Source organism: Poecilia reticulata, linkage group LG4 (assembly GCF_000633615.1).
Source record: "Poecilia reticulata strain Guanapo linkage group LG4, Guppy_female_1.0+MT, whole genome shotgun sequence".
Lineage (NCBI taxonomy): Eukaryota > Metazoa > Chordata > Actinopteri > Cyprinodontiformes > Poeciliidae > Poecilia > Poecilia reticulata.
The window spans coordinates 6807298-6833924 of NC_024334.1; the positions used below are offsets into that span (position 1 = coordinate 6807298).

Consider the following 26627-nt stretch of genomic DNA (forward strand, 5'->3'; position numbering starts at 1 on the left):
CCTTTTCACACACCCACAGCATGCTGTCTTCTAAAATGGCTTCAAATAGAAGCAGCTCAGCAGTGTATTAAACCTTTAGTGTTTTAACTGCCCACTGGTTTCAACCCACTGCTTCTTCATCTTACAGCAACAACAGTAAATAGGCCACCATAGTAATTTTGGCTGAGATTAAGCAATTTTGCATGCAGACGATTTGGAAGCAAGCATCAGCTTGCAGCACATTCTTTTTATTAGCTATTAGTCGTCAAGAATCAACAATTTTTTTTATTTCAAAATTTTTTCAAAGTTTATTGTACCGTATATGACCTCAATAAAATTCAGAGATCTTGAGTTTACTCAGTACCTTAGCTCTTAAGAGCAGTCTCTTTGTTGAGACTCTCCCAGGGCTCTTAAGTTGTGGCTTGGATGTGTTTAGCCCCTATGTTAAATTTGCTCTGGCTAGGCTCAGACAACAGCACAGATTATGCTTTGATTCAGCCCCTTTCTCTTCGATCCATGGCCATGTCCTCCTCACCTCTAACCTTGTGTGCATGCCCCTAAAAGATGCTTTTGGAATGCTTTTGTGGGTGTCAGACCCAAAGGTCTTGCAGACCCCCATGTGAGAGACCTCATTGTTTTATATGGAGGTCTGGCAGTAGGATGACAGAGTTGACTGTCCTTGCATAGTGCATAAGTTGCAGAGCAGTAGAACAGGGCAAGAGAGCATCAACTTTGATAAGATTATCCATTTGTGATGTCCCATGACTATCCCGGCATGTGGATTCCCCTTTTAAGAACCAAAATAAATAACAAGGGTGGTGATAAGCCTCAGAGGCTACCTCCATGGTTACTGCTACATGCTTCCCCAGTGGAGGGCCTCTAATCCTTCCACCAAAGTAGTCAGGGGCCCTCCCTAGGAAGTATTGTCTTCTGTTATAGAAAGAGAGACATAAAGAGAAGAAATAAATTGGGTTGGGTAGAGAGGAAAGGACTTAGGCAACGTTAGTGTTTTGGGGACGAACGATAGTGAGAGAAACAGAAGACTCTCTAGGTCAAAAACACAAGGGTGGACTGAAAATATAGAGGGTGGGGAGGGCAAACTGGATGGATCTAAGGAAGCGTTAACAAAACAGTGAGAATGATTGTGTGCTCAAAGAAAAAAGGCCTGAAGTTTCTTATGGAGGAAAGGTGCCACTAGAGATTGATAGTGGAAGCCAAGAGACAAATGTAGTAATAGAAAAGTGAGTCAGAGCTACAGAACAAGACAGAACTTAGAAAGTCTGAGAAGGCATATAGTGCTTGGATGTTGGTAGATCCAAAAAAGGTATGAAAAGCTCAAGTGGGAGGAGTGGCACTGTCTTTTGTGCTTTCTGGAATGATGTTTAAAAACTAGTACCGCTGTATTTATTAAGTTTTATAAAGTAGTTGATGGAGTTCTCTTCATATATCCCAAACTATATGCCCATCAAACCGTGCTTGTGTTTGTAATTGGGAAATATGTATATATGTACAGAATTTGCATTGGCTTTTCTAACCCAGCCTTGCCTGATTAATAAAAGGGAATTATTATGATATGTTTGAGAAATGTTTGCACATTTCTACTGTTTGATTCTTTTTGCATCAGTCAAGCAGTGTGAGACATAAAATGTTAGCATTTAGCTGGGATGGGTTCCGTATGCAAACTAGTGTCAGCAGCATTTCACAAACCTCACAACATTAGATGTGTTTGGATTACATAGAGAGACAGACAAAGGCTTGGAATTTTGAAAGAATGAACAGGACATAATCATTAAACCAGGTTTCCCTGTACTGTTTGCCCCAATGCAGCACCCTCTGCAGTCCCCACAGTCCATTTAATGGCAGCCACAGCAAGCACAATGAGTCTCTCCTGGCTTCCTCCAGAAAAACCCAATGGAATCATTCTGGATTATGAGATAAAGTACCACGAGAAGGTAAGCAATAGTGTCAGTAAATCTCTAATAATTTCATTAGTTATGTCAAAAAAACATTCCTCAAATTTTACAGATATATTAATTATTTAATTGTGTAGTATTTTCCATAAATTTTTAATGACACAGTATGTCCAGTAGTTAACTAAAGATCTTTCTTGGGTCAGTTGATTGATATAAACAAAACTCATCCCATACAGAACAGAAAAAACACGTTTAATAACTGGTTCTCAAAGCAGGTATGAAACTTTCAAAAGGCTGATATGAACTGACAGATGGTCAATTTATAACATTCAACACCTCCATTTTCATATCTAGCGAAGGTTGGTTATGAAAATACTGACCTACAAAGTTATGAAATGATGACATAGGTACAATCTCCAATATCGCCAAGATTGTAATTTCTTGAGAGATTTGCTTTGGACCAGCAAAGGTCATTGATTCGGTAGCTGGAGCCATACTTTGGTGTTAAACACAGAAACATGCAGTTCTTAGTCAAAACTGATATAAAAAAAATGTCTTAGTCAGAAATGATATGACAAAGCTTTTTTTCATATCACGTATGAAAAAAAGCCTTGATTTGTTAGAAGACTAGCGAACTCCTCTTATCACAGAGCATTTCGTTGCCCTGTAATACTGTGTTAAATTACTGCCTGGTATTAGTCCCTAATTCTTTTCTACTTCCCCAGCTGCTAGATTAACATTATTTAACAACAGGGGGACAATAAAGAAATAGGTTTAATGTTGTATATAATTTTCTTCACTCATCTTTGTTTATACAGGATCAAGGTGAAGCCATTGCCCACACCATGACTGCTCAAAGGAGCAACGCCCGCATTGAGGGTCTTAAGGCTGGTACACCATATGTGGTTCAAGTCCGGGCCAGAACAGTGGCTGGTTATGGCCGTTATAGTAGCCCAGCGGACTTCAGCACCAATCTGCAAAGTATGTAACACACAAACTTCTTCTTTTTTTTGTTTGTTGTTAGTCTCAGATTTCGATCTGTTCCACCCCAGAGGGCTAACAGTGTTCTCCAATTTACACCTATAGCCGACCCACCAAAGTCGTGGCAGGAACAGCTGCCACTCATCGTTGGATCCATCACAGCAGCCTTGGTCTTCATCATTGCAGTTGTGGTCATTGGCATTGTCTGTCTTAGGTAAGACTATAACACTTTAAAGAGTAACTTGAAGAGGATATCAATAAATAATGCATTAAGACACTTCTTCAAATATAAACTAACAGTTGTGCATTTTTTTTTCCAACTGTGAGAAAAGAAAAACTGCTTCAAATGTCAACTTTGTTGGCATGTCCTCCAAACAACCGCAGAGCAGTCTCAGTGGACTGCTGGGCCACCTGTGAGGCTACTGAATGCCAGATTAGCCCTCTGTATCTCTGAATAGTAAACAGCTTTGTCCAAAATGCTGCTGTGCCTATTGGATGCTGCTTGTGATAGCAGCTGTTGAGCTTGATAGGCCTGCACTCATAGCTCAGCACTCAAAATCAACTGTGCAAATACCTAACCACAAGGAACCCAGATGCTCCCAACTGACTAGGAGGATGTGAATGGCTACTCACACCTTTCAAAACATCTGATTCTGCATCAGCTGGGTCTAACTGCACTCATTTATCCGCACACCACTCCTTTGTCAAGTAGCAAATACAACGCGTGAGTGAATGCGTACGTGTGAACGACTGGCACCCATATCTGACTGGCGCCCACTGAGCTCCCTCTGCAAGCCAGTTCAGGCAGCGGCTGACAAGCGTGGGCATTGGTCATGCTAGACTGAATAATAATCTCCCTGATCCCCCCTCCCCTCCTCTTTCATTCTGCCTTCGCTCTCTTCTATTTTAACACCACCACATTGTGTCTCTCTCAGGGTCTTAGCCACAGCTCTGACTGCCCCTGAAGAAGAAGAAGAAGGACAAAATAGTAATAATACGGAACACGTAGCTCTTGCACACAACAGAACAAAATTAGAAATTGAAATGAGATGCAAATCACCATTGGGTATTTTTTTTTTCCCCGATTACTGGTTAGACAACAAAGGAAGCACATTAACATGTAATTTCAACAACTCACTCCCCTATCTGTGGTTCCCACCCCTTTTGCAATGCAAACAGGTTCTATGCAGGATGGTGAGGTTAGACAAACTGGAAACACATATGTGAAAAAAATACCAGACTAATAAAAACATACAAAGAAAGAACAACTCCTAGAGGGTAAGAGCCCATGTTGAATTAAATTAAATTGGGAGGAAAAGTGTGATGTCTGTAGGGCGAGTAAAGCAAACAGCTGAGCTTGCTGTTTGGGGTTTTTTTAATGTTAGCTGCTCATTTCGGTGTAACTCGGAGTGAATAGCTTTTACTTCCTTTATTGCCATCTTTATTGTATGATATCCTTTTGTTCAGACTTACAATCGGAGTGTCCAAACATGAATCATTTTCCTACTTTGCTGACATATTCTTTGTCGGTGAATCCCTTCCCTCAGATAAAGAATCTGGACATTTTTACCAAAGCATGCAGTAGTATGACAACATCTCATATCAAGATCAGAAATTAGTCGGGATCTGTTATCTCTTGTTGCCTTTGTTTGTTCCCATTACTTGAATTCCAGTCAGTGCATGTGACTTGTGTTTTTATCTTTCTCTGCAGAAAACAAAGAAATGGTTCAGAATCAGAGTACACAGAGAAACTTCAGCAGTACAGTAAGTATCTTTGCTAAGATCCCCTTTCTTTTTGTACACCTTGCTGTTGATTAACTCTTTCAGTAAGTCACTTGCAAAAGCATCCCATGACATTAGATGTTTTGCACAGCCATAAAGTAAGCTGGCTTACTTTGATATTTGTTGATCAAACTTTATTTGGCAGCATAGATTCACTTTCCTGTTCTTGCTACTGAATCCCCAATAGTAACGCCGGGAATGAAGGTCTACATTGACCCCTTCACCTATGAGGATCCCAATGAAGCAGTACGAGAGTTTGCCAAGGAGATTGACGTGTCCTGCGTGAAGATCGAGGAGGTCATTGGCGCAGGTAACCCACCAAAGCTCCTGAGCTACAGGGGGAAGACTGCTAGTCACCTCCAGGCCATACCGTTAGAGGACTTCACACCAAGCGGTACTTTCACTCAACTCATCGTTAGTCCTCTTCTTCCTCCCACCCCTGCCACACTTGTCACCTTTTAGGATCCCTCTCCCAGTCTTAGAATTATCTCCAGCACCCAAACCCTTTATTTTGAAGTAATTATTAATTCTGTCTGACTTAAGTTAGTGTGACTCACAGTTCTTGCACCTTTACATGCCATGCAAATATACAGGCGTATGAAGACCTTTTGTAAAATGGATAACCATTTTACTCTTTTCCTGATATTGACCCAATCCTGGAACAAGAGCAATGATGAGAACAGAAATATGAAGAATTTCTGAAACCACAGAAACAAGATTTTGGATAATGTCAAGACATGTCAAGCCTCATGCAGACATGACTTATTACTGAAGAGAAGAATTTTGCCTGATACAAACACCAGTTTGTATAAGTCGTACTTCAATTTGAGGGTAAATTATTTGAATTTGAACTATACATTAGCATAAAATACACTTAACAGAAGGTTTTATTAAAATTATTTCCTTTTCCATAAAAGGGTAAAACAAAGGATTTATCTTATCATGGGACAATATAATTCATTGTCTCTTGTCCAGGACCGTCTTTATCCTTTTCCACTTTTTATGATATTGAGAGCTTCTTAATTAAAGAAAAGAAGTTCCACTAAATCACTGTATTTGATCCTAGATTTGACCACTTCCACCTTTTCCGTCATGTTGTTGTCTTTCCTTTAATTTAAAAGCCCCCACTCCCTACATGATGTTGTAGACAGTGAATTAATTTATGAACTTGACATATTTAAAAGTAATATCTCTGCTTAAAAGCTGCAGGACTATGCCGTGTGAGGTTGATTTTTTTTAACATATGTATCTGAGAAAATATGGAGGACGTTGTGATGGCAGAGATGGGAATCCCCTCCTACTGCTTCTACTACTACCAATACTACTGCTGCTACTACTACTACTACGACAGTTCTTCTACTGCTGAGGCTACTACTTGAAACCCATCGCTTTCCAGCATTCGCCTCTAAAGTGACAAACCCTCATTCCCTGTCTTTCCTGTCCCCTTCCTCTCCTTTATTCCTTCCTTAATCCCTCCATCCATCCATTCCCCTTGCTGTCACTTCTCTGACTTCCTCCACTGTGTGACCTTTGCACTCATTGACACGTTACTCTCATTTAATTTTTCTTGCACACGCTTGGTGTAGAATCTAAACATAAATCGTCCACAACCGCAAAACCCCCGAAACTTTTGTCTCCACCCATGTCTTTGTCCGGCTCCCGTCTTTCCAGCCCCACTGAAGCTTAGCACCTCCTTCCTGATCCACAATTCCCACCATCCCTTGGCCTTACATATCCTACCAACTTAATCCACTCTGTTTGATTTTATTTTCAAATTTGTTTTTAATGTTTCATAACTTTCCACTTGTGAGCATCAAGTCTGTCATTCACTATGTTTTTGTTATTGTTTAGTCTAACAGTAAAATTTGTAGCAAATTTCCCATTCCACCACCATCCCTCAAAGACTAGCCCTAAGTCCTGGCTTCTCTTGCAGTTGCCCATGCCTCAACCTTCCTCCTGCCCTTCCCTGGCTCCTTGGTTCTAACCAGTTAACTGTTCCCTCTCCCCTCTTTTCCCCCACTCTCCTCCACTCTTCCATCATGCCTCTCTTGCATCTCTCCTCTTCCTCTTTTGCTGTTTTTCTGGCTCACCTGGACTCCCACAGGAGAGTTTGGGGAGGTGTGCCGAGGTCGATTGAAGCTGCCTGGGCGCCGAGAAATCATTGTGGCCATCAAGACTCTAAAAGTGGGCTACACTGATCGCCAGAGGCGAGACTTCCTGTCTGAAGCATCCATAATGGGCCAGTTTGACCACCCCAACATTATCCGACTGGAGGGAGTGGTTACCAAGAGTCGGCCAGTCATGATTGTGACCGAGTTCATGGAAAATGGGGCCCTGGACTCTTTTCTAAGGGTAAGAAAAAAACCACAAACCAACACATTGCTTAACAGCCATAAACTAATTCTAATTCTATTTTGCATGAATTACCGCGTCAGTGTATCGGCATAGACCCGATGAGGTGTAATGGAAACCCAGGTTGATTTGATAGTGATCTTCAGGTGATTTGCATTGTTTGGTCTATTGTCTATTATCTTCCTCTTGACAAAACCCGATAGACTTCTACTGGGTTCAGGTCAGGTGAGTTTGCCGGCTAGTCTCGCAGACTGTGGTAATTTTACCAGATTGTGGCACCTTTAGGATTGTGGCCATATCACAAGCCCTGAAGGAAAATGAAACCAGCGTGTCTGTACAGCTTGTCAGTCACAAGAAATATTAAGTGCTCTACAATTTCCTGGATGATTTAATTGATTGCTAACTTTAGAAAACATATTGGATCATCACTACCATATGACATGGAACCTCAAATCCTTATCGACTCTGACAACTTCACAGTAGACTTTAAACAACATGGATTCTCTGTCTTTCCACTCTTTTACTTCTATTTTGATTTTAAGCCAGTGATATATCACTTAACCCTTTTACTGCTTGGTGGATGTAATCCATCTGCCTCACTCTGCAGTCCCTTTCTGAAAAGCAAACCTTTTATTTTATCACTTGCCACCCCTTCTAAACAAACAAGGCCATTCAGATCTCAGTAATATTTTATTTTCATGTTGCATTCTTTTGAGCCTTGTAAGGTCTGTTTAAAGTCAGCCGCTTTGTCCCCCTTAGATATTTGAAAAATCAGGCTTTAGTGTTATTGCTGACCTTTACAAAGAGCTCAATTCTCAATGACTCTCTGCCTCAAAATAACTTTTCAATGATTCTATCAGGCAATGCCTGATAAAAAGTAGCAAAACACAGAGATATAGCAAAGGGAGTCAGGGACAGGTTGCCAGGAAAATAAAAACAATTACAATGTGATATGATCGCAGATGAACAAAGCAGGCAGGACAAACTGAAAATAAAAAAAATGTAGCAAAATAAGAAGTTAAACAAGAGAGGAATATTCCAAGAATTGCTTTGATGCACAATCCCACTAAAAATGTGTCATTCTGTTTCCCTTCACCAGCTCAATGACGGGCAGTTCACAGTAATCCAGTTGGTTGGCATGTTGCGTGGCATCGCAGCAGGCATGAAATATTTGTCTGACATGAACTACGTGCACAGAGACCTGGCTGCCCGCAACATTCTGGTCAACAGCAATCTGGTGTGTAAAGTGTCCGATTTTGGACTGTCTCGATTTCTCGAAGACGACCCCACAGATCCCACCTACACCAGCTCTCTGGTGAGTCAGTGTACACATTACGTGTTTGGGTGTTTTCAAGGTGAATGTATGTTTGAAATCAATGTTTAAAGTTGTTACACGTAACAATTTTAACAACGGTCTGTTAATTGTTTTGATTTCAGCAACTTTTACACATGAATTAACAGACTATGCCCACATTGCTTCACTGTTCTGTCTGTTCTTGCCAGTACGATCCACCGTAACAGAGAGAGAGAAAAAAAGAAAAACAAAACATCCCACCTGATTTCCTGGAAACATTTTTTTCATTCCAATCAAATTTGAGTTATAAGGAACAATAACATCCTACAACCAAACTACATTAATTTAGATTTTCATATTTACTGTATAATAAAACATAAAAATCCTTTGTTCTTCCTGTGAAATACCCTGACTGAAAAATCAATTTAAGAATATACATCATGTTCGACAAAACAAAAAACTAAAATGACTAAAACACCTAGAGCTATATGTGGCAAAAAAAAAAACAAAAAACAAGTAATGTCACATCTTCTGCTTTCAAGACGCAGCATTATGAAATTTTAAACATATTCTTTACCTTAAGAAACACTGCAAGTATTAGATCTCAGGCATCCCACTAACAACTCAGTTTGTCATCAATTTGCATGAAAAGATTTTGAATCATTGTGCAAAAAAGAAAAAAAAAAGATTTTGCAGCACAATAAATATCCTCAAAGCTTCATGTGTTTGTACTCATTTCTGTCTAAATGTTGACTAACCTTGTGTGTTTTGGGTGTTTGAGTTCTACGGCATGCACCCATGTGTTGTGCATTAACACCTCCCTTCGGAGTTTTGTTTCTCACCCTCTCTCTTTCCCTCTTGTGTGTGTGTGTGATTCTGCCTCTCTGTGCTCCATCCCTCCAGTATTTCATGCTTACATACTCATTCGCATATCCACAGGGAGGGAAAATCCCTATCCGTTGGACGGCACCTGAAGCCATCGCCTACAGGAAGTTCACCTCAGCCAGTGATGTCTGGAGCTACGGCATAGTCATGTGGGAAGTTATGTCGTATGGTGAGAGGCCATATTGGGACATGAGCAATCAAGATGTAAGTTAGCTTGATAAGGTTTTTTTTTTAATTTAGATACGTCATTCTATGTTATTTAGACTCTATTCTTGGGGACCTGCAACAATAAGTGACATCTCATGGTCAGCAAATCTTCATACCAACTGTTAGATGCTTTCCACAGTAAAGTTCAAACTCAGACATACGCCTGGTTGATGTAGATTTCAAAGTAGTGTTTTATTTTGAACTTCATGTTTCCACAGACTAGAAGTTATTGTTTTACAGTAGCCTTGCTAGGTACCCAGTTTCCATCTGAGAAATATAAGCATGAGGTTTCCTAGTATCTTAGGACTTTGAATGAATATGAGGAAGAACATTCAGTCTCAGGTACAGTATAGATGAGGATCTATGATGTTGTGGGCCTGCTTCTTTTCTAAAGGCCATGAAGACCTTGCTATATTTAATGGAATTAGGAAGGCATGGCATTTTTGTGCACAACACAACTGTTGTTACATGATTTAAAAGGACAAACAACAAACAAGCAAAGTCATTACATTACAAAAAAAAATGATGACGGAACAATTATGTTCCAGTTGTTATTAATCAAAGCAACTCTAAATAAATGGGTTTTTAGCTTTGAAAGGTTTCAGTAGTTGTGTTGTTTTCTGGAAGTTTATTCCAGATGAGAGGAGCATACAAACTGAAGGTTGCTTCTTTAGGTTTGGTTCTGGTTCTGGTGATGCAGACATAGACTTGAACCAGACAACCTGAGTGGTCTGGAAGGCTGATACAAGACCAACAAATCTTTGATATACTTTGTTGCTAAGGTATTCAGTAATTTGTAAATACACGTGTATTGTAAAGTCTGTTCTCTGAGCTACAGGCAGCCAGTGTAAGGACTGTAGAACTGGGTGATGTGCTCTATTTTCCTAGTATTAGTGAGAACGCAAGAAGCAGCATTCTGGATCAGCTGCAGTGGTCTGATTGACTTTTTCGGCAAACCTGTGAAGATACTGTTGAAGAAATCAATTTCACTAAAATTAAAGACAAAGTTGAGTTTCTCAATATCATGTACGGATATTAGTTCTTTGATTAGGAACCTTTTAAAATCCCAGCTTTTAAAACATATTTTAACATTTTCTGGGTGCCAATAAATATTGCAACCACTGCTGGAATTTAAATCAAGTAATAAAATTACGCATTTATCTTCACAGTCATATGTATCACATGACATGTACTAGTTTTTGACAAGTTTAAGATCTGCATCTCTGCATTGCTGTCATTTTGTATCAACACCAGTTTGGTAATAAGAAACAGAAGACTACTATTTCTTTTGTTCTTCCTAAGGTGATAAATGCTGTAGAGCAGGACTACCGGCTGCCCCCACCCATGGATTGCCCCACAGCTCTACACCAGCTTATGTTGGACTGTTGGGTGAAAGAAAGGAACCTGCGACCGAAATTCACCCAGATTGTGGCCACGTTGGATAAACTTATTCGCAATGCAGCAAGCCTCAAAGTGGTCTCCAACAGCACACAGTCCACTGGGTAAGTCCAATATAGGGTAGTATAAATTTCTCATTAATACCATATATGTACTATAAGGGCTTCAAAGTAAACACTTCATCCAGTGTGTCTTCGATACTATGGGGATATATATATATAATATACTGCTCAAAAAAATAAAGGGAACACTTAAACAACACAATATAACTCCAAGTAAATCAAACTTCTGTGAAATCAAACTGTCCACTTAGGAAGCAACACTGATTGACCCAACGAGGGTCCCCGTTGTCAATCAGTGTTGCTTCCTAAGTGGACAGTTTGATATTGGACATGCTTTTTGTTTCACTGAAGTGTAAAACTGTGCTGAAACCTTTGCAAAAATCTGTTCTGGTTTTATCAAGGTATTCGTTTCAAGAGCAAATACCTTGCTCTTACTATTTGATTAGATTTGCTAATTTGCTAAATAGTTTAGCTTATGGAACGCTGTTTGACTTGTTAGGTTTGGTCTAGCTATTTGCATCTGAGTGCTACTCTTTTGCAAAGATTCTTGATATAGTGTGTCCAACTGATTCTGTATGTGTGTGTTAAGGCCATAGACAGTGTGTATTCAAATCTTTAACACTCACAAATGTAGGGCTATTCTTAAAACACATTCAAATTACCACTGCTCAATACTGCCTTTAAAGCAGTTCATCCACCATCTGGGAGTTGAATCAATAACATTGCATCTACATTTAGCTGATTTATCTATATCTGAAACCTGTTTCTTGGAAATAGTTCACAGCTCAGAAGGCTGCAGAGTTGGAGGATATAGTAAAGGGGTGACCTACCTTTCTGTCCCTGCATCGGGGTCTTTCTGTCTTGAGGGAAGGCCTCAGACAATCCTTGGTTGGGCTCATGAGGGAGAAGAGGGTCTCGGTTGGCCATCGGAGTGACGTTCTTAGAAGATTAGGCTTGTGGTTAATTAGCTCGATTAGGGCGATGCAAAAAAGAGATGCAAGCGCCTTCTAATTAGCCACTAACAAGATTTTAAACGGGCCAGCGGAGGGGTGGCCTCCTGCTGACAAACTTAACAAGGGAGGAATGAGTGAGAGGTGGAATGGCAGATCTGGTAGACTGCAGGTTCAAAAACACTGTCTGACACAATGTCCTTTGCTTTTGTGTTTTATGTACTTGAGCTTTAAATTTTTTAAATAAAAATGTATCATTGTTTACTTGCTTTTATACAACCTCCATTTATTTGTATGGATGCTCTTTTACACTAGATTGCTAGAGTTGTAGTTTTTCTTAAAATTTTTATTTTTATACATTATCTTCATAAGTTCTTATTTGATTTGAGGTAAACTTGCTGATTGCACAGAATTGTATCCCTTTTTCTCCTGCTGTTTTATAACAAGTTTAACTGGCCAATATGAGCTGGTTACTGAGGATAACTGCCCTGTTAGAAAATGGAGTTGGATGCTTAACAGACATATCCCTCATAGCTTGCTTGCGAACTGTAGTTTTATAACACTGTCTCTCTGATTGATGGGTGGAGCTCCTTTAGCGTCTATTCGATGAATATTCAGTAATATTCAGAATAAGTGTAGCAGACTTCTTTAAGCAAACAACCGGTATGGAATGGGGAGCTCTGCATCACTCTATTCTCCATACAGCCTTACCAAACTACTGCTTCTTAGCATCTTATTAAAAAGACTTTAGACCAAAGGAATGGTAAATAGGTAAGAATTTAATGATTTTGAAACCATACCCTTTATACTGGTAAACGTCCATGCCTCATTCAAACTTCACAAACTCAACATATCAAGTCCATACCCCTATTAAAATGCAAAGAAGTAAATAAGCCGTTTGTAAAATCTGATACACCTCTGTAGGGATCATTGCAGCCCCTTGCGAATTTAGGTTTGGCCTTTAGCAGCTAGTTGACAGGATTAGCCACCTTTCCAGCTGTGCCATTATCTTGGGGTTACATTTAACCAGCTACAGTCTGGGGCCAGCCTAAGCCAACTTTAGAGAAGCAGGACTAACAATACTCAATTAAGAGAAGCCAGAGTCTGGCGTTAACGGCAGCCTTAGCCCTTGGGCTCCGGAGCGCAGGCCTTATTAAAAATCCCTCCATCTGCACCACTCAATGGAGCCTCTGTATCTCCGTTATTACCTCCACCCCCCTCTATGCCTTTTCCCCCTCTTTCTCTCTCTCTCCATTCCTCTTTTAATTGTTAATGAATTTAATGCCATCAAAAAGGATGACAGAGATCAGCAGAGCAGAGAAAAGAAGAGACAGTGGTGGTCTTTCTCTGGGCYTGCTCCCTCAACTGGTTCTCCTCATTTACCTTCCCTCACCTCCCTGTCATCCCCTCCACCTCTACCTCAGCTCTTGCTCATGGGCTCTCGTTCACTGTGAGATGTTGACCAGTTTTATTTAAACCCCCATGGTGGCTCATTTATCTTAAATGTTGATCAGGGTTGGATTTATTTTATTTTTTTCATAAGTGCTTCTTTTTGCCATCAACAGGTGTGCAGAAATTGTCCAGAATACTGCGCTATAAAGCTTATTTTCAGCTCCAAAGGAGAAATTTCAGAAGCTTGAATGTACGCAATGTCTTTTTACAGTTAGCTATGTTGCAGAAAATCAAAAAGTTGAAAGTAACTACTTTTAGGGTCCATAGGATCACGTATCAGTCACAAGTTACAACAAGTACATGTGAACAGCATCTGTGTTTACATTCCAAAGATAGTTCTCTCTTTACAAGAAGTAAATGTCTGTTCTGCTCTTTGTGACCGTGTTCCACTCATCCTTTGCTTGTGTTAGCCCTTGCAGAAAGTACTGTAAATCCAATGATTGCGTGTCTAAAGGCCTAACATTTATAAAATATGAGCTGGGCTCAAGTTCATACAGATGGTCTAGATTTTATTTCAACTGACCAATAAAACCACATCAAATCAATTCTTTGCAGATTAGATTCAAATCATATTTGTGAGAAGGCTTAAGAATGTGAATGTGTCCAACAACGGAAACCAAATTTCTAAGGTGTTTTTTTCTCTGTTGGCAGTGCCAAACAGACACAGACTTTTTCTTGCAGCAAAAAAAAAAAAAAAAAAAAGAGTTTAACAGAAGACGCAATGAATGGAGGAAAAGATGTTTCCAAGGTTCTTTGAGGATTCTGGATATTTTACATGACTTAAACAGAAATACTAGTAAATCCATTAATGACTACCACATGACCATGCCTCACCAGCTGCAATGCCAACATCCACCACCCAAGCCTCCAGCCAGTCTCTCCACAGCCATAAAAGTACATAGCCTCATTGCACAAAACTCCTTGTATTCTGTTTGGAGCAGAGGGGAAGAAAGGAGGAGAAAAGAGAAAGGAGATGCAGAGAAATGGAGAGGTGGCGCTTGGGGGGTGAGGTTGGCCGGTCGAGGCAATAGAGCAGTGACCTTAACCCTCTCTCTGTCTCTCTTTCTCTCTCCTCCTTTCCTCCTCCTCCCTGATGTAGGGTATCCCAGCCCTTGCTTGATCGCTGTGTGCCAGACTATACCACTTTCACCACTGTGGGGGACTGGCTGGATGCCATCAAGATGAGCCGCTACCGTGACAACTTTGTCAACGCCGGATTTGCATCCTTTGACCTGGTGGCCCAGATGACGGCAGAGTGAGTGGAGCTAATCAGGGCTAAAGTGATTGACTGTGTCGAGTTTGAGAGTCAAATTAGAGTTATAAAAATTGACCTTGAGGAAGTAAAAATAACCTCTTGGATAAATTAAAAAGGGTGTGGGAGCAGTTGGCCTTCAGCGAAAACCAAAGGAATTACAATGTCGAGCCTATGCAATCATAGCATATGTTTTCTCCCGCTGTACAGTTTGGAAGTAGGCACATTGCACATTTGAGTAAAGATACTATTATTTCACAATTCCAACACAAATATTGAGGGTATGACATGATCATATTTTTTTTTGTTTTAAACTGAATATTAATAACTATTCTTAATATGTCAAAAATAGCATGCTGATTATTGTACTTAACTTTAAAATTATTGCAATTATATATAAAACAAACATGCTAAACCTAGTAGTTTTCAAGTGCTTATTTCTAAAAATATTTCCCATTTTGCCATTTTCGTCTGTGTATTATAACACAAGAATACCAAGACAATAAGAGCTGGTTAATCAGCTGGGCTACCTACTCTGGAAGCCGACCTGCAGGCCACCGATAAATAGTGTGTTACTCATAGCTCACCAACTGTGGCTTTAAAACAGTAGTGCTTTTATGACAGTCATCTGTGGTGCTCCTTTAGTTTCTACAAGATTATGCTTGGTATACATTTTTGACATGGGCCACATAGGCAACTGCCCAGGGCAGCTGTTAGAAGAGAGAAACGTATCTGTGAACTTCACCCTCAACAAGTCTGCTATTGCTTCATGCAGAAGTCGTCCGTGGGTAGCTGGCACCCCCAAGTGATATGTGTGCACCCACTGTTGCTGTTGAGAGTAGGAAAATTAGTTTATGTGCTCAGTGTGGCAGAGTTACCTCTCCCAGAACACCAGTCATTCTTACTATCCTTGTTTTTCATAACCACAAATATATCCACACAACATAATTTTTGTCAGCAAAGACAAAGGGTGGAGATGTGCAGTGTTGTTCTACAGTCACTAACTGGCAGCTCAATAAAAAAAGATTTGAAATGTAAGAAAGGTATGATGAAAAACTTCAGAAATTTATAAACTGTCACTGCTGAAAACAAAATTCCCTGATTCTGGTTACTGGTCCACACCTGTTTGATAGAAACAAACTGTTTTAATATAATCCTGAACCTTATAAAGCAGCACCTTTAATACAAAATGTAAGCAATATACAAGAGCATTGTCTCTTTATGAAGCTTTTGTACCCACTGCTTAATTATAATCTTTAGCTTATGACTAACCCAGTATTTGTCATGTTTACGAACAGGAAATGATGTCACAGAAACAATGTAAACCAGAGGCTGGTGATGATCAAATAAGTGAATTAGGAATATAATGATAAATAAATCGTTCTCATTAACTGCATAATAGCCAGTGGAGGTGGGGGTAATTTGTTTCAATTTGGCTGGGCTGACAGGTGTGGCGTACTGTGGCTCTCTGTTGCCCTTAATGGCCAGTAATTCCTCTAATGGTTCCCATTTATTATCATTTCATCCACTGCTGCTGTGGTGAAGGGGACGGCAAAATATGAAGGAAAAAAAAATACACCATTTATTTGTTCCATGCACTTTGATGTGACAGAATGAGAATGTAGTGTGAATGTGTGTGCCTGCCTGTCTGTAAGTTTATATCTTCACACTCACAGCCACAAAGTCATTGGCTGTCTGGATCTAGAATTAGAATAAGAGACAAGATCTGTCCTCTTCCAACCTATTGACTGGTGACATCAAATGAGCGAGAGGAAGAGAGAGGGTACTTTGATGTTGCTGTACAGTGCAACGGATGCTATTATTAAATTACACCATCTGAATAATGACATAAAACGCAGGAGTCTTCTRAAATGTTTTTCAGAGTTTGGATTAAAGCTTAATTTTTCTATAGAGTATCTGCACTATATAGAAAATYATTAGACTTGAGATTCTTTGTTTGCTACATCTGCTAAAGTCAGATTTTATTGTTAAGTAGGTTTTTATCAGTAATACCTGAGGCTTCCAAAAATTAGGAAATTGAACAACTGTAGGACAGAAGAAGTGCCAGGTCTACCAATACCATCCGAAGTACATGAACAACATCTGAATTTTCTGTAGTTTAGGGGAAAACAAAAAACAAAAACCAAACATAAAATCCATGTCYCTCAGCACAGTCTGTCTTCTAAAGTTGTCAATGTTGGTTCTAAAATACTATTTAGTCAATCAATTCTGTTTTARCTTTGATACTTTCCTGCACACATAAAGCAAAACAAACCTGTAGTACCTTTGTGAAGAACTACTAAAAAATGTCCAGATATCCAKTTTACAATTCAGTTACTGTTGGAAATTCTTATGTTTTCCGTATCTCCACCTGCCAAACGGTAGCCAAGTTTGTTATTCAATCATTAACTATGGTTATGGCCTTTTGACACTTTTCCTCTTGCCCATCTTCTKGGGAACAGAGGTATGTTTCATTAAGACTGCCAATCTGTCCTACCCTAAGATGYTGTCTGGAAGCCATTTTATGCCTGACTGCCCAGGTGCCTTAATCAACCTGGTTCAATGAGTGTTCACTTGTGATGTTAAGTGAAACTTACTCCTGTGATGTTTGGTCTCTTGTTTTATGACAGACAGCTGTTCTTATTTCTCAATGCTTTCTCCACAGGGACTTGCTGCGGATAGGTGTGACGTTGGCTGGTCATCAGAAGAAAATCCTTGGTAGCATTCAGGACATGAGACTACAGATGAACCAAACACTTCCTGTCCAGGTGTGAGCAGCAGGACACACAAGACGGATGCAGTCAAAGGACAGCCAGACAGGAAAAGGGGAGAAACTGTGCCAGAGAAGGCCACTGGAAAACCCTAGCTGCCTGACCTATCTCTGCCAACTAGACACTATGAAACTGGCTTGCAGTGCCTAAGAATTTTTTTTCTTTATTTCAATACCACTTACATTTCCTGTCCCCACTTTTTGTTGCCTGCATTGTTTCTTCCATCCAAAATGAATTAGTGYGTTTTTGAAAGAAGAGGACTTCCCCCTAATTCCCATGTGTGCCTCACCAACTCTAGAATGGGTTGATGTTTGCATGCATGTTTTTCGTCAAGTTGGCCTTAGTTGTGCTCTGATCCTCATGCAAGACCCTCGTTTCTTGACCTTCTGAGTGTAATAAGACACGCTAAAGGATGAACTTCCCTTGCAGGAAAGTAATCAAGGTGACAAAGATATCTGTGCCAGACCACAAGAGGCGGAGGATGATTATTTCCCCCAAAAGATGCTGTTTTACTGTGCATGTGTGTTATTCTCCATCTTCATATTGAAGGTGTGTTACCTAAAAGGGCAGATGCTTGGAGAGGCATGGAGTGGTGAAGGAAAAAATTTAATCGTGCTGCAGTCAAAGGTTAAGAGGCTGACGGAGGTCAAAGAAAGGGAGCCACATTTTTTGGACACCTGCTTCGACTGTTGGGTCACCAGGCGACCTCTTCACTCTAACCTGAAGTGACTTAGGATTGTTCCTCTTCTCGGGAACACCTACTAATCAACTGTCTTTTGTTGTTGTTTTGTTTTTTACATATGAGATCTCTGTCCACAAAACAACATGTGATGTTTCCTTTCAAAGTTTTTTATTTTTTTGTTTCTCTCACATTTTTGGGAGAATTGTGGCCGGTCCAACCAGTACCCAATCAACTGGACACTGTATGTGACAAGGGGAAGACAAGGACTCTGGCAACACTGTTTGAAAGACCTCCTGGCCTTTTGTGTGCATTTTTTTTCAATGCGAGTGTCTACTTGTGTGTGTGCGCATGAGTGTGTGTATGTATGAATAATGAGTGGATGTGCTAGAGTGCACCAGGTTGCACACGGATATACTGTAAAATATGGCTTCCGTAATTTGACACCATGGAGAATTAACGCATGAACTGATCTGTAATAAGCAGACACTATATCTGAAATAATTATGCTATATTCTGTGGACAGCTGTTAAAACATTCACCTTTCTTTATTGGATCCAAAAAACAGACTTTGATCACACGCACATACACACACACACAATTATGACTGACGCTTTTATTTTTACTATCTGGATTTAGAAATAATCTGAAAAATCGTCTCTATGTTTCTTGACATCCTGCCCTGTGTATTTATTTGTACCTCACCCACCAACCCGTGATCCCTCATCAGTATAAAGATGGACTAGGCTGTTTTGGGAACGTGAAACAATCAGAGAGAAGACAAAACTCCAAGAGAATTCACCTGATGAAATAACAATGAATAAAGTAATTGCTTATATATTGGATTTTGTATTTTTGTTGTTGTTCTAAACAGCCTGTACAGGTTTTGTAACAAAAGTAAGATAAATGACTAAAGAAAGAGTTGTTGTAAAATGTTTGTCTCAGAGTGAATTCATCAGCAAGTAATGGATGTTAGGAGAGAGAAAACAAGCATGTTCAATCGCTGAATAACATGCCGTTTCTTTTTTTTTGTTTTGCATACATTGTTATCTCAGTGTTGACTATGTAGGTATATACGAGTGTATGTGTGCCTCTTGAACCCGATACTCAGCCTCCCMAGCCCCATTTTCGTTTTCAACATAAAGAGCATTTGTGAAGCACTGGGCTGTTACTAATTGTCTTCCAGGCACATAATTTTCATCTCCCATGAACCACTCAACTGTTGTCCAACCCATTTTACATAAGCTTGTCAAGAGGTTTGTAAGGGAACAAGCCAAGGGATAGTGTTGCATCAAACTAGTTGCCTCACCTTTGTGTTATTTCGGTCAGCCTCGGAGGAGGAGCTCTATTACAGGACCTGCAGTTTCCTTTCCATCCAACAGGATCCTCATTAGAGAATTCGGAGCTGTCTGGCAGGAGAAACCTATTGGTCTTTTTCTGTCAGCTCGATTAATGCAGCAGCCAATCAGGCGTTGCAGGGATATGAATGCGCAGCATACAGGCATTTGCAGACACAGGGCAGGCAGACATATCATTATCTCTCATTCATTTGCTGTCTGGCCTGCAATCACCCTGTCTCAAGCTCCGGGTGCTGCATGATTAGCACAGAGCTGGATCAACAGTACGAGGGATACAGGCCAGCCAAAATCTGGAGCCAGCTTCATCTTAACTGACAGCAGCTGAATCTCTGAGGCCATGCTATTTGTGCTTCTCACAACAGGGTGTTTGGTGGGGGTGGATTAGGGAGAGGGGCGGTATCGCTGCTGTGATCTCGTAGATAGCCGCCATATTGTTTGGATTGGAGCTGATCAATGCAACATGTGAATACAAGTCTTTATAATATTGCAATGTTTTTGGCAGTGCAGTGGTTCTTTCCAGATCTTTTAAGAAAAGTCATATGCAAAACGGCACACGCTCCCCATTTTGTAACGATCCCTTTTACATGTGCAGATAATTTTACCGATGTAGCTAAACTCTTTGTAGAGCTTCCTATCATGTAACTCTTTTAGTGCAAACTTAGAATCACAATAGCAGTTTGACTGTTTTTGTACTAATACGGTGCCATAAAGAACTTTCAATTTCGCCAAATTAATAAATTCAGATTAATTACATTATTCATAAAAAATTATATAGCAACATGACAATAATTAATTGAAAAAGCGTTTTACTGGGCGCTTTTTATTGTTATTCATAAACACTCTTTCATCCCAGGACTCAGTTTATTGGAAAAGATTGATATAGCACATGTTTGTAAAGTGACGACAATTAGACAATTAGAATCTGAGATTGCCACAAGTTCCCAATGTCGCTTTCATCTTCTGTAGGCAAGTCCATCTTTCAGTCACTTTAGCTTCTCTGCTGCTCTAACTCGTTTGTGGCTCTGAGTCAGATGCTGAGCACTGAAATACAGAAAAAGTGGGCAGGATAAAGGGGCTAAACACAATCAGATGGCAAACATGCACGCTCAAGAGAAGTGGCAGCCTGGAGCGTGAACTATTGATGAAGTGCACATGGTGCTTTGAGGTCTGGAGCTGTGTTCAGTAGAGTCAAACTGGTCATGAGTGATGTGCTCAACTGGCAGCAATTTCACATATTTAAAAGATTAATTCACTCTAACTACTAACAAATAATCTGTAGGTCATTTATTTTTCAGACAAACGTGGAAGTTTTATTTGCTTACTGTGCACAGAACAGAAAGGAATTATATCTCCTGGTTTTTGTGTTCATCCATCAAGCCGCATGTGGCTGAAGTTAAGATGGACTGTTACATTTGTGTGTGTATGCGTGTGGGAATAAAACAAATGCTATTTTATAAAGAAACTGTTTGATTGCAGAGCATAGACTGTCAGCTGTGGTTGTCATTCAGTGCGTCAATAGAAATCTAATTATCCAAACATTCCTCAATTTTATTTTATCCGTTTTACATATATTGCAGATTATCACAGATTAAAGTCTCTTCTAAGAACAGCACTCACCCCTTCACACATACTGAGCACTCTCTAGCTTTGTTTCCATTAAAACGTGTCTGTTTTAAATAAATATACAGTCATTTTTATGTCCTCTAACTTATCCACAGACTTGTTGTCTTTTGGTCACTTTTATGTTACTTTCTATGTTTCTTTCCTAATAATAAGCAAAATTTTTCAGAGAGTACTGTACATGATTAGTAAAATAGGAACAGTGGGGTTGGAAGAATGAAATGCAATTGTTACTTCCTCTTTGGAAAGCATTGAGATGTATTTAATGGTGCAGACATACACAACAAATTACTAAAAGAAGATGCATTCTTGTAGAAATATTTTTAAAAGACCCTTTTTTGCAATTAAATTATTTAAGAAATGTGATTCTATCTCCCATCTGATTCTTTGTGTGTTGTTTCTTTTCACTGATAATTCCTCCACATGGAAAGTGTTCTCTGTCCTTTAGATACCGTGCCAGTTTATAATCACACTCATGCTCCACCGTCAAGCAATTGCCCAAGACAAACACATTCAATCTCACCACATATGTTTTCATTCTCTTGCTTTTATGATTATTACCAGGGCTAGTCATGCAGCATTTATTAGAATTTCATTTTTTATTCAATATAGCCAACATTTGGCTGACAAAATGCATCCAAAATTGCAAAAAAGTAACTGCCCTTTTTCATACGGAACTACTCATTTTCCATCAAAAGCTTTCAGATTCAAGTGTTTGTGTTCCACGTGGATTTCGGCTGCATTGTTGCCCCGGCAGTGGGAAAGCCTGAGGTCATTCAGAGTAACAATGATTTTCCAAATGTGCTTTTTATGGGATGTCTTTAGCTGCAAACACCAGAAGAGTAAATATTGATCTTTTGAGAAGTTATCCAGAGTTCATCACTTCTAATGTGAGCTTAAGCTCTTTGCTGCAGCTGCTCATATTGAAGTCAAAAATTAGTAACTTCATCATCGTCACAATGCACCTGTTGTATTGAAATGTAAAAGTGGCTAGTTTTCACTTTTAAAAATACAGAAAACAAAATTTCATAAAAGTCAAAAGACCACAATTTAAGACAAACGCTGGTCAGAAACTTGCTAAATGTTGTAGAGATAAAGCTTTTTTTTTTCCAACTGTTTTTGATTGCAAATAAGACAAGTCTTTCTCTAAAGATCATCAAACTGTAACTTTTTAAGGTAATTTCTGACCCACATGCAAGAAACTCTCAGGAGATTATATTAACAGATTTATTGGCTTACAAAAAATATTCTAGTTTCTAGTTCCAGGGGTTCCTTTAACACAAGTGGGTCATGTGATAAAGTAAGGTGAGAGACGAATCAGTAGAATATTGAGAGTCAGACTTAAATCTGTTTTACCCAGTACCACTGGTAGCACAGCGTGCAGAGAGAAAGAGAGAGAGAGACAGAGACATTCCCACTTTTTTTCTTCTGACTGCTCAGCTCTCACTCTTTCTGTAACTCAGCTGAATGAAGTCTACTCTACTCACAGCAGATCTTTGCTTTGCTTAGCATGAGAACCTTGTGGCCAATCACATGTGAGGGTATTGGATCATACCATTATGTGAAAACAGAGAGGGGGAAAACACAGGACAGTCTGGTGAGTCCATGCCCTCAGTCAATAGACAAAATACCATAAATATAATTGTCACCCGTAAAAGAGAAAGCAGCATCTGGCTGAAGATTAAAGATATCAGATAATCATAAATTATTATCGGTCTTCATTTAAATATCACTTATTATTACAGTCTTAATTTAAGTATGGAGTCTTGATTCTGTCTCAAATTGGATAGAATATATAATTTTAAATATCTCTTCTTGGGACTCAAAAATAATGTTAGATAATCTCACTTTTTTGTCACAACTGTCAGAATAATGTTAGCACTATGATAAAACCATGTTTTTTTTTGTAAAAGTTGGATAAGATAACTGAACGATCAGTTTTATGGACACAGCTCTCTTCTTTCTTGTAATTTGTTTTCATAATCAATCTCCATATACCTATTGTGGGACTACTTTGGCAGAGAGGATGTACAAATCCCATCTAARAAAATAACTGTAAACATCCCGATCTGAACAAAGAGACTATATTATAGGTTTCAAATTTATTTTGGCTAACACACGCAGCGACTACCATTTCAGTGCTCAATGCATAGTAGAATCTGTCAGTTTGAGGTAAATATGGACACATGCCAAGATGAACTAGAGGACTGTATACTTTCCTCAAGCTATTGACATAGTGTCACATTACTCCAAGCTGGAGAATATTGATTGTCTGCAGGCCCATTTCATCAAAATATGTCATATAACGCAAGGGAAAATTATTAAGAAGTCAATAAAGATTAATTTCTTATCCCCTCTTGGTCTGTGAGGCAGCATTAGCATAAATATTGTTACCTTCACATGCCTTAACCACATGTCGGTCAGGAGGAGGATCAATGAAAAACATGATCACACAGCATTTAAAAAAAAAAAAAAGAAAASCACTTTCTTACAACGTTCTTGCTGACTCCTGATTTTCAAAGCCAGGCTCCTGTCATTCAGTCTTAGTCCCGATAGTCTGTTCCCTCCCCTCGTGAGCTCCCCACTAACGCCCACACATCCTTCCCTTCATCGTTTCTCATCTCCTCTGCCATAATCCCTCTCATTTACTTTGGCTCGGAACAACTAATTGGTCACGTCTGTACGGTGACATGGGGACCCAACATAATTGCTGGACAAATAGCGAGGCGTTTAGCTTGAGACCTGTCTCAAGCAAGCTGTACACAGACACCAACCAACTGGAAAGCCTAATTACCACTTTAGCCCCACAACTCGCTAATTGGCAAATACTTCTGACAAAGAAATATGTGTATCTCCCTGTGCGTGTTTGTCAGTGCTTTCGCTTTCTTACTTGAAATAACAAGCCTGTGAAATAAATGAAATGCGTAAAAAAATAAAAACTAAAAATAAAAAATCAGCAGCACATATGAAAAGTCAACACCTTAAAAATGGTGGTGTTAATTACATGTGTTGTTGCCATTGAGCTATCCTGCCATCAGTCCGCTAATTGGATTTGCTGGGTTAGTTTATCCTAGTTCAGACTTTTTTTATATACTCTCCCACCAACTTGACAGTTCTTTTTTAAACACCAGCGCTATTTCCAGTTAAAGTTTTTAGTTACAYAGATAGTTGTAATACTTTAACTGTTACAATAGATGCAGCGTTTTAAGTAAAAAGAATTTTGGAAGTTGAGAAAATAGTCCTTTACATCCAGTAGATAGATAACACTTCACTTTGAGTTTGTTGGAAGCACCAGCTGAGGTGATCGATGAACAAACAACAAACGCCTGATAGAAAATATGGAAATTCTTCMACTGAAAAAACAAACTCAAGTTGAACAACATTCTCTTATAAAAATTTCARTAAAAATTTTATTTATAAAAATATAAAATTGAATGTGAGCTTCAGTGGTGTATCCAACTTTGATCAGCTTCTTTATTATTAACTTTTGGCAGGAATGCAAGCAGCATGTTACTACAAGGTATGTGCCTCTAAAAAACTGCAGAACCTCACAGAATTAGTTTACTGTTAGAATATTAAAACAACCAGAGMATGTGCAAAATAAACTTTACTCATTTTTGAACCATACAAATAATTCTAGATATGTTTTTAAATGGTGTCAAAATCTACTTATAKGCTTAAGTGATCAGCTTCTTAAAATAATTCATCACTAAGAAAAATCCTATTTTTAAATCCCTGAAAACATTTGCTGACATACCCGCATTGCCCCTAACCCCAGAACAGGGGACCCCACACATTTTTATTTATTTATTTTTAAACTAAAACAAGTRTCCTATTGTTGGACATTCATGTGCAGCTGCATGGTCTCTCTGTCTGACAGGTTAAGCATGTCTGCCAGGGAAACAATATTTAACTGGACTGTGCCAAGGGACCTTGAGTTCACGGTCAAAAGCTGGACAGTCAGTGGGGATCTGTCACATCTGAAGATATGGCAGCCTTCAGGTGCAGCAAGGCCACTGAACATGCAAAGCAAGATGTCAGCAAAGGAGAATAGCCTGTTCTCACAGCTATAGTTAAGAAGATAGCGGCTTAATTTACTGGAAACCGCACATAATACAAGTACTACGATGAATAAATCACATGGCTTAACACAAGACATCCTTAACATGATGCTTTGTGCTAGTTGTCGAAATAAATACCACACATACAGAACACATATGCTGTGTCTAGTGAAGTAATGTATGGAGATGCTTTTCTCACAACTTCGCAAAAGCCTTCTGTTTGTGAACTTTTGTGGGACCTTAATGATCTACAATCTAATGTGGTAAATATTAAACTTCAAATTTAATTATGGGGATAAATTCACAGTGTGTAAAGACACATTTAACTAAGTTTATAATTAGCTTATTATCTCCTTGTGGGCAGGGTGCTATTTATATATGCTGGTCACAAGATTTTACATGAAAAATCAACCTTGTGAATAAGAATTTAAAAAAACATTACTTTCCGTTTATCTGCTGTAATTATTAACAATAACAGCTCAACAAGCATCTGCTGGGCTCTTTTTCTTGGATGTGAATGATCACGTTGCATTGTTGGTAATTACACACACCAGCCAAAAATAATTAATTGCTATTGCTTTGTACTTATGAAAGACGGTCACGGCATTGCCAAGTCAAGGTCATTTTTTTCCCCCTCGTCATCGGTAGGCATGAAGGGAAGGGCCTTGTTCCATCCTGACATCTCATTAACTCCTCGTCGATATTTATCAGTCTTAATCAGAGCTGTGACAGGTCCGGTGTGATTACTTCCTGTGTGTGAAAGCAATCACACCTCGTCCTCCCAACTGTCCTTGATTTATTGAGGGAAAAACACTCTAGCACGGTTGAGGAACTTTGAAAGCTGTGTAAAACAGACAGAAAAGAAAAGAGCACATTCACAGGCTCTGCCTTATCTCTGGGAATGGTGAAACAGCACAAGATTAAATATTTCAGCAAGAAATCTAGGAATAAGAACTACTTGCTTCATCAGACATTCAACGAAGTGTTAACTGCCTATGTTGGAAAAAATAAAGGTCTAGGAAAGTATCTTTTAAAAAGCTGGTGGTGAAAACTGGTGAAAAGAKTTTTTGAATATATTGAGAAATACCATATTTACCCAACGGTACAATATGGTATTTTACCAAACAATCCCTAACAACCAAAAATCTCWGTGTTCCATTGATATTTTATGTAATCCAGCACAAAGTACTGCATGGATGTAAATTTATATTGTGGAATGCATATTTATGTRGTCGTTCAAAGACAGTTTCTCCTTCCAGCACCTAGTGTTATTTTGGGTATGATGATTTTAGCTGACCAGACCAGCTTCTTTGATGATGGGTTCAAAGAATTTAAGGTTGAAAGGGAAACTTGCCATTTCTCTCATTAGCTTAAAGAAATGAAATTGGGGACTGGGGCTGGGTCACCCCAAAACATATACATTACTCAGAAAAACACACTGGTGAAATTAAAAGATTACTTTTAGCTGGTGGTGGTACATAATTATTATTTTTTTAAATAAAATTAGTCAGGCTTTGTAACAAATTAATCAAGATAAACCACATTCTTGCCAAACAGCAATATTTGGCAAAATGACGAAAGGTTTTTAAGCAAAAAAAAAACAAAAACTTTTGGCTTAATAAATAAAGAAT

General features: G+C 39.1%; 1 protein-coding gene across 9 annotated transcripts in view; it reads left to right on the top strand.

Annotated features, from left to right (window-relative positions):
* Positions 1-21301, top strand: part of ephb3b (eph receptor B3b) — a 65924-nt gene extending 44623 nt beyond the window's left edge. Inside the window, exons 6-16 of one of the 9 annotated variants that reach the window (XM_017304457.1) lie at positions 1807-1931; positions 2711-2873; positions 2979-3087; positions 4585-4637; positions 4843-5049; positions 6760-7007; positions 8107-8322; positions 9205-9390; positions 10696-10895; positions 14355-14510; positions 17173-21301. In XM_017304457.1, the coding sequence (XP_017159946.1) occupies positions 1807-1931; positions 2711-2873; positions 2979-3087; positions 4585-4637; positions 4843-5049; positions 6760-7007; positions 8107-8322; positions 9205-9390; positions 10696-10895; positions 14355-14510; positions 17173-17281 (1772 nt within the window). In that variant the 3' untranslated portion in view covers positions 17282-21301. Of the gene's footprint in view, positions 1-1806; positions 1932-2710; positions 2874-2978; positions 3088-4584; positions 4638-4830; positions 5050-6759; positions 7008-8106; positions 8323-9204; positions 9391-10695; positions 10896-14354; positions 14511-17172 lie in introns of all 9 variants that reach the window. The other 8 variants (XM_008406815.2, XM_008406817.2, XM_017304458.1 and 5 more) reach the window with 8 other exon arrangements.
* The last annotated feature ends 5326 nt before the right edge of the window (positions 21302-26627 follow it).